Consider the following 8271-nt stretch of genomic DNA (forward strand, 5'->3'; position numbering starts at 1 on the left):
ATGTGTATTAATGAAAATTCACACTATGGGTTTGAGGGGCTAAAACACAACAGTAATGTATATTTCTATTTTCAGATGCGTGGATTTACATTCAGTTGTTTGTTCATTCATCATGAAACACAGACTAAACCCATGGTTCACTGTAACCTTTAAAAGTTAGCTTTTTTTAAACCATGGCTTGTTGTGATATTCATAGCAGTGACTTGTCCCTAACTTCTTTCTCAAACTGCTGAATCGGGAGTTGGTAAAAAATATATATAGAAGAAAATCATCCTGGAAGAGATGATGTGGTTGGTTAGTCATCCGAAACAACAAACCACGATTAACTCAAATTGTGTCTACAAATACATCCATTAAGTGATTCTCAGGTTTGATGCAAAGTGCTTGTCTTAACATGGTCAGGTGTCAACATTTTTCATGAAGTCTAGTTGAATAGTTATCTTTCTAATGCCCAGTAAAATGTTGCTTATTCAAACCAGAGCAGTTTCTTTTAGAAAAAATAGAACTGCATTGTTGGAATATCAATTTCAATATATGGCTTAAATAAAGAGATCCACATAGGTTGATTGCAACTGTGCTTTTAATACTGAGCAGTCCTTTAGGGAATCTGAACTCTGATAAAACATATATTAATCAATGACAAACTACAGGAGATAAAGCAAGTTGCTAGATTTTGGACACTGGAAAAAATGGTAAAAGCAATTTCTGTTCTAAGCTTGTTGCCTTCCCTATTAAAATAAATGAAACCTGAATACACATTTTCCTCCACCTCCTATATATGGTTTTTATGGGTTGCCTTAGCAACTCCACTCCTTTTAAGCACATTCCAATTACAAAAAAGAATAGATAGCAAAAAATGAATGATTCCAGCCATCAATGAATGAGAGAGCAGTTGACATAATAAGGGAGTTGGCACGCTTTCAGAAGCTATAATGAGGCAATCTACCATTGTAATGAAGGCGAAAGCGTGAAAAGGGGGAGTTAGGGCAAAGTCTTTTGAGATGCTTTCTATAGAGCAGGTTGGTTCTGGAAATGTAATGAGAAATAATTAACAATTAAACCTTGAGAGAGAAATATCCCAACTCATGAAAAAATGGGCCAACGTTTTTCTTTATGATGTTGGCATAGTAGTATCCTTGACGTGATTGTTGTGGGAAATATCTGCATGCACTATTCCTGCAGATTTCAGAGAAGTTGCCTATGAGCGGAAGAGGAGAGATATTAGCAGGGCAAGTTTGTGCTCTAATTTGGGGGGTGATTCCACCAACACTGCAATGAGTGATGAAAAACTTCAGCATCTCTTAGTTTCGATCTATCCCATAAGAATCCTTTCTTGGCAAGTGGAGGTGTGGGTCAGAGAAAGACAGTGCAGTGTTGGCAGTCGTAATGATGGAGCCAGACGTATTATGGGTGGTGGTGAAAAGGAATGGAGGCGAGGAGATAGTGCTGCATCAGCAATACTTGCTTCTGGTGCCTGATTACCCCCCCCCCCCAAAAAAAAATCAGGTTTTTTTTTGAACTGGTTTACCCATTAATTTTAACTGATTAACCAAATCCACATGAGTGTCCACTGAAGTTTCTGTCTTGAGTGTCCACTGAAGTTTATCGATGGAGCCTGATTTCTAAATTATTTTGCTAAATTATTTTGCTAAAAAAAATTTCAACCCCCTCCCCCTGAATTTTTTTTCTGGCTATGATCCTGCCTAATACTATTGGTTCTGATCCTATTCATTCCCAAAGCACAGGACTCTATCATGTACTGGATCTTTTTGACAGAGGTCCTTGAATTATGGGCTGGGATTTGTAGTTTGGTGAGACACCAGCATTCTGGCAGAGAAGGCTGAAGACATGGAAAATTAAAACTCCCATGATTGCTGAGCATTGAGCTACATCAGTAAAAGGGGTGTTAGACTGCATTAATTCTCCAGTCCAGATGCACCCATTTCTCTATAATGGCAGTATAGTTGGCTTTTCATATCCATGAATTCTGTATCCATGGATTCAACCTTCCATGGCTTGATAACCCTTGTTTAAAAAAGCCCAAAAAGCAAAGCTTGAGTCTGCCATTTTATATAAGGGATACCACTTGGTTATGCCCCTCTTATAAATAAAATGGGATTTGAACATCCCAGACTTTGATGTGGGCAGATCCTGGAACCCAAGTGGATACCAAGGACCCACTATATATTGGTCTACTGAGTCCAGTTTGAGTTGACCCATGAATCAGTTGTTGAATGGTAAGTTCCTGCATAGGTAAACTTATTCAATTACGGGTCTGCTTTAATAAGGACAAATAATAGGATTCAGAGCATCATCTACAATTTCAGACACAGGATTTGTCCATATCTTACTTGCTAAGGAGAAGAAGGTTGAGGATGTAGCAGCCCACATTTTTGCTTGGCACACAAGTGATTGGGACTGTGTAGCCTTTGGTCTGCTCCAGCATGGATTTTCTTTTTCTTATAGTTGTTTGTGGTTTCCCTCCTCTGTAGAGCTTATTGTGAAAATGCCAACACCGCGCCCTAAAGTAAAAGCCACAACCAGAGCCCCAACAAGGAGCAGAACAACTGCAGAACCACCACGGACCTCATCTCCAGATTGGCTGGAAGAATTCTTGACCCTTCTAAGAAATCAGGACAGAGCACAGATGACTACAGCAGCCCCTAAAACCCCAAAGCCCAGGAAAGGAGGAAGGACAGGGAGACGAAGAGGGCAGAGGAGGAAAAGCAGACCTACCAGTGTTCCTTCTCAGCCACGGAATGGAGCCGTTCGACTTATGAATGGCAGTACGAAAGGGAGAGACCGTGGGAGGGTTGAAATTTTTATCAATGGAGAGTGGGGCACTGTGTGTGATGACTTGTGGACCTCAAAGGCAGCTGCGGTTGTTTGCCGCCAGCTGGGCTATGCTTTTGTCATCCGAGCAACCAAGAAAGCGGAGTTTGGGGAGGGGCGTTCGCTTCCAATTCTCCTGGATGACGTCCAGTGCACTGGGCGCGAGAAGACCCTCTTGAATTGCAGTCATGCCGATGTCGGAAAGCACAATTGCTCCCACAAAGAGGACGCTGGAGTCATATGTAGCCATGAAGATGTTTTTGAAAGTGAACAGTAGGAAAAACTGAAGCACAGGATGACACCTTGCCTTGTTCCTTTTATTCAAAGAAAACCCACTGTTGTCTGAGTGTTGTACTGAATTAACACATAGCAATTTAGGCATCTTAGTACATGTACACCAGAAGAACAAAATGGATATACTGTACCTAAAATGACTACATTTGTGGTCAATCTTCATTTGCCATTTTAGAAATGGATATATAAACAATATCTTTTTAAAAAATTCATTTTTTATTAAAATAAAAGAGTGATTTTGTTGGAGTCCTTGGAATAAAAATGAAACACTAGGAAAAGTTTTTCTGGTTTTATATTGCTGTAACTCCCTGCTTCAATTTATATTTTGTTAGTATCCCATATTTTACAAAGAAGTGTAACACTAATGGAACAATTATGAAGAATGCAACAAGTGTTTAACACATAGAGTCACTCACATACACCTGTTTGTGGGAAGGTACTCACCAAAATCCTTGATGAGTCTATTTAGAGACAAGTCTTGCTGAGTTCAGCAGTCATAAGATTGCAATGGTTTATCTATCTCAATCTATCATATTTCAGTTTTTGGTGAGAGAGTAAAATAACCTCAAGAGAAAATCACCAGAGAGAGTTTGGATGTGAAAGATACATAGTTGAATCATAGCCAGAAAAACAGATCATTCTTGGCTTGATATATTATAATCAGAAGCTTGAATACCTTTCTGTATCAGAAATAAATTGACAATAACTAAGTACAGTCTCCTGGTTCAGCCCTCCGAAACACGCTTCACCAGATAGCAGCTTCACTGGGAGATGGATGTCTGTTCAGCTGGTGATTGGGGTGATGGAGAAAGAGGTTTATTTCCTGCTCCTGTAGTGAACAAGGTTGTGACAATCAGAAGCAGGATGTCTATTTCAAGTCCTTGTTGCAGCCTCTCTCATTGTGGAGGGAAATGTCATTTTTCTGTGCCCTGATCCCCAGGAGAATAAACCTTCTCTTGGTGCAGTTGCTGCTTAGTAAGACAAGTTTGGGAGAGAATTTAGAATCATGGCAGTAGTGATTGTGATTATATCTATATGGGTAAAATAAAGTGGGCTGATTTTTCAACAGTTGCGGCGAATCCGCATGGTGGGATTCACAGCAGGAGTGCTGCATCCAGCTGGTAATCCAGCACAAGGGAAAATGGCATTCTAATGTTTTGCAAGTATGGACACCTGGATCAGGTTGGATCTTGGCTCTTGCTGGGATCATTGCTTCTGGTGAGGTCACAACAGGGCACCAGTCTGAGTCCAGGAGAAGCAAAGTCACCAGCAATGTTCTGCGAGGGAGCTGCTTTTGAACAATAACACAGTGGCCTCAATGCATCCTTGCCTAGATGCCAAAAGGGCTCCAGGGACACTCTTGGGCTGCATTGAGGCAGCCCCGGAACAATTTACTCCAGAATATGTGGGTATATATAGATCCAAACTTTGCCATTTTGTAATAATGATTATCGAGAGGAAATGAATATGGAGAACTCTAGGTTATGTATTTGTAACTGCAGTACTGAATGCCTGCCAGGTTCATTTCTTGTTGCGTGTGCCATTTAGGTTTGAATCTCAATTTTTTTATCAGCCCACTACTGTTTAGAAGGTTGCTTTGGGAACTTCCGACCAAGTGCTATATTACACTTGAGTGTGTTTTTAATTTTAGTACTTCAATGATTTTTCTGACTTCTTGTAAGTCATGTATTTTTGGACTGCCACTCGTTGAATTTTCCTACCAGTCTTTTAATTTTGAAATATCACTTTTTCCATTCTAATGGATGCCAGATAGGAAGAAATTCAAGCCACTATAGGACATAGCAACATGCTGTAGTGGAAAAAGAAATTGTATTTTTATGTTAGCAACAACTGTGGAGACCCCATATCAAGTAAGCAGAGACAATACTCACCCTCTACGTCCCAAAAGCTGGCAAGTCTCACAATGGGGTCCCTGCCAACAAATGGCATGTACTCTATTTTTCTTTCTCATTGGAGCCCAGAGCAGCCACTTCACCATATCACTCCCTGAACAGATGGTGCTCTGGCACCACGAGATGCAGAGCTAACCTTAAGAAATGGGGCTACAAAGCGGAGTCCATGACATGTGAGTGTGGAGAAGAGCAAACCACAGACCACTTACTACAATGCAGTCTGAGTCTTGACACATGTACAACGGAGGACCTTCTTATAGCGACATCTGAGGCACTCCAAGTGGCCAGCTTCTGGTCAAAGGAAATTTAGCCAAGTTTTTTTACTTTCTTTGTGGTTTTCTACACATTATAACTGTATTCTCAATTCGCTTCTGACACAATAAATAAATAACAATATGAATTGTATTCCCACTGGTCAATAGCAACAGCCTAACTTGGGGTTTGATAGCTGCCAGAGAAAGATGTGGGATGCAGTGTAAGGGACTCTCATGCAACAAGAGACATAAGCAGATGTAAGAAACACTTACATAACCTCATGTCACTAACAGGCTGTCGCCCATCCCCATAACTTGCATGACTGCCTGTTGAATTTTTCCACTCAGAAGAAATGAGGAAATACTCTGAATGGAAAACTTAGGTGCATTTACACTGTAGAATTACTGCAGTGTGACACCTCTAAGGCTCGATGCTATGGAAATAATGAAAGTTGTAGTTTTAGTCTTTAGTCTTTTTGGCTAAGAGGGTGTTGATCCCTTACCAAACTAGAACTCCCAAAATTCCAGAGCATTTAACCCATGGCAGATACAGTACTGCATTAATTTTACATTTTAGATGTAGACTTAGATACAGGCTGCATCTCACTAATTTTAAATGCTTGCAGCAGTGTTTTGGAGTTTTACATTTTTTAGATATTTGAATTATACATAATGAGCTATCATGGAGATTATACTGAAGCCTAAAACAAAATTCAATTTTGTTTCATATACACATGATCAGAATGTAATTCTATACACAGTATTTTATATAGTTTTGGCCTGAAGTAAAATGTGCATACATTGAGCCATCAGAGGGCAAAGGTGTCACTATTTCAGTCCCTGCCTCCCCACTGCCTCAGTTCATATTCTGCAGTTCTACAAATCAGCTAACAATGTAGCTGGCCAGCATTGTTATATCAGTTTAATGCTACTTTATTGGTCGTGGCTCGATTCTAAAGATTTCTAGGATTTGTGGAGATCAGAGAATTCTCTGCTACAAAGACCTAGCCCATTCCTTTGAACTGCAATTCCCAGTGCATCTAGATAACAATCTCACCAGACTCCCTTATTGAAGCTCACTCTGGAAACCGAAATGCTATGAAAATAGCATAGACATGTAGAGCACATCATTAGAGGATAGTATTGTAACATAAACCAGTAAAATCTTGGTAAAGAAAATCTAGGACACCCAGACTTCCTGCATGTATTATATAAACAGATGTAATTCCTTGATTCCTCTCTTGTCGTGGGATCTTGGTATCAGATAACAATCTCACCAGACTTGGTTATTGAAGCTCACTCTGGAAACGGAAATAATATGAATGATATATGTCTGTGGAGCAGGTATATCATTAGAGGATAGTATTATGACATAAATCAGTACAATCTCCGCACAAAAATGTTGCCCACTGGGCAGGGAGAAATACGTAAAGAGAAATTGCAGTCAAAACTTTTCCCCTTGTAAATTTGCTTCCTCCTGAACACATACTTTCCAGCCAATGGTTTTTACTGTGCTGTTGGTTAGAAACCCTAGAACACCAAAGGCTGAGAAAATAGGAAATCCAGACTCAAAATTGTCACAGCGAATACATTTTGATCTCATCATGCCAAAAAAAGGAAAGGGGAGACGCTGAAACACAAAGCCCGCATTAGCATAAAGCTCTACATACTGTATATCCTGAATTGTTAGAGCCAAAAGTAACATGATTTCAGACAACGATGTTTATGGCATTTTCTGCTTCACTGAATGTTTTGTGGTATAAAGGATGTGAAAGTTTATTTTTATTTATTATCTGCATGCACATTTAACTAATCATTCCAAAATTATTATCTGCCCCCATTATCACCACGATGTTATGGCTGGCAGAATGTCTGTTTCTTCAGCAACAACTGAGATGCATAAACTGCTGAGGAGCCTTATAACCAAGGTGAAAGAAGAAAGTGCCAAAACTGTGCTGCAGTTAAACATAAAAAACCAGGATTGTGGGAACCAGACTGATTGATAACTGGCAAATAGAGGAAGAAAACGTGGAGGCAGTGACAGACTTTGTATTTCTAGGTGCAAAGATTACTGCAGCCAGGACTGCAGCCAGGAAATCAGAAGACATTTACTTCTTGGGAGGAGAAAATAGTGAAGAGTAGAAACATCACACTGGCAACGAAGATCCGCATAGTTAAAGCAATGGCATTCTCATAGTAACTTATGGACGTGAGAGCTGGACCATAAGGAAGGCTGAGCGAAGGAAGATAGATGCTTTTGAACTGTGGTGTTGGAGGAAAATCCTGAGTGCCTTGGATCACAAGAAGACCCAACCAGTCCATACGCCAGGAAATAATGCCCGGCTGCTCACTGGAGGGAAGGATATTAGAGGCAAAGGTGAAGTACTTTGGTCACATAATGAGAAGACAGGAAAGCTTGGAAAAGATAATGATGCTGGGGAAAATGGAAAGAAAAAGGAAGAGGGGCTGACCAAGGGCAAGATGGATGGATGATATCCTTGAAGTGACTGGCTTGACCTTGAAGGAACTGGGGGTGGCGACGGCCGAGAGGGAGCTCTGGCGTGGGCTGGTCCATGAGGTCGTGAAGAGTCGGAAGCAACTGAATGAATAAACAACAAAAACTGCTTTTGCAGTACAATTCCCTTCACATCTACTGAGAACTACTAAAGGCCACAATATGTGGAAGCATGTTGTCCGGCACCTAAAACGCATTCAGATAGCCACCAGGTGGCAATCTAATACAACAGCATTTAACATCATAGGAGAAACCTGTTAACTTATTCCTGCAAAACAAGTAAGGGTCTTGTGGTACCTTAAAGATCATCAGACTTATCAAAAAGCAGGGCATTTTGGAAAAAAGCTTTCAAATCATACCCACATCCATCTACAGCTCTTTTTTACTTCTCAAACAGTCTGGGTGTAAACTGCTCCACTATAAATAGGAATTTCTGAAAGCAAAATACCATTTACAACATCTC

The 8271-nt window shown here is 40.3% G+C and overlaps 1 protein-coding gene across 1 annotated transcript in view; it reads left to right on the forward strand.

The window, feature by feature from the left end:
* Positions 1-3372, forward strand: part of hhipl1 (HHIP like 1) — a 48855-nt gene extending 45483 nt beyond the window's left edge. Inside the window, exon 9 of the mRNA XM_003224848.4 lies at positions 2493-3372. Within this exon, the coding sequence (XP_003224896.2) occupies positions 2493-3109 (617 nt within the window). The 3' untranslated portion in view covers positions 3110-3372. The remainder of the gene's footprint in view (positions 1-2492) is intronic.
* Positions 3373-8271: the final 4899 nt, after the last annotated feature.

Source organism: Anolis carolinensis, chromosome 1 (genome assembly GCF_035594765.1).
Source record: "Anolis carolinensis isolate JA03-04 chromosome 1, rAnoCar3.1.pri, whole genome shotgun sequence".
NCBI lineage: Eukaryota > Metazoa > Chordata > Lepidosauria > Squamata > Dactyloidae > Anolis > Anolis carolinensis.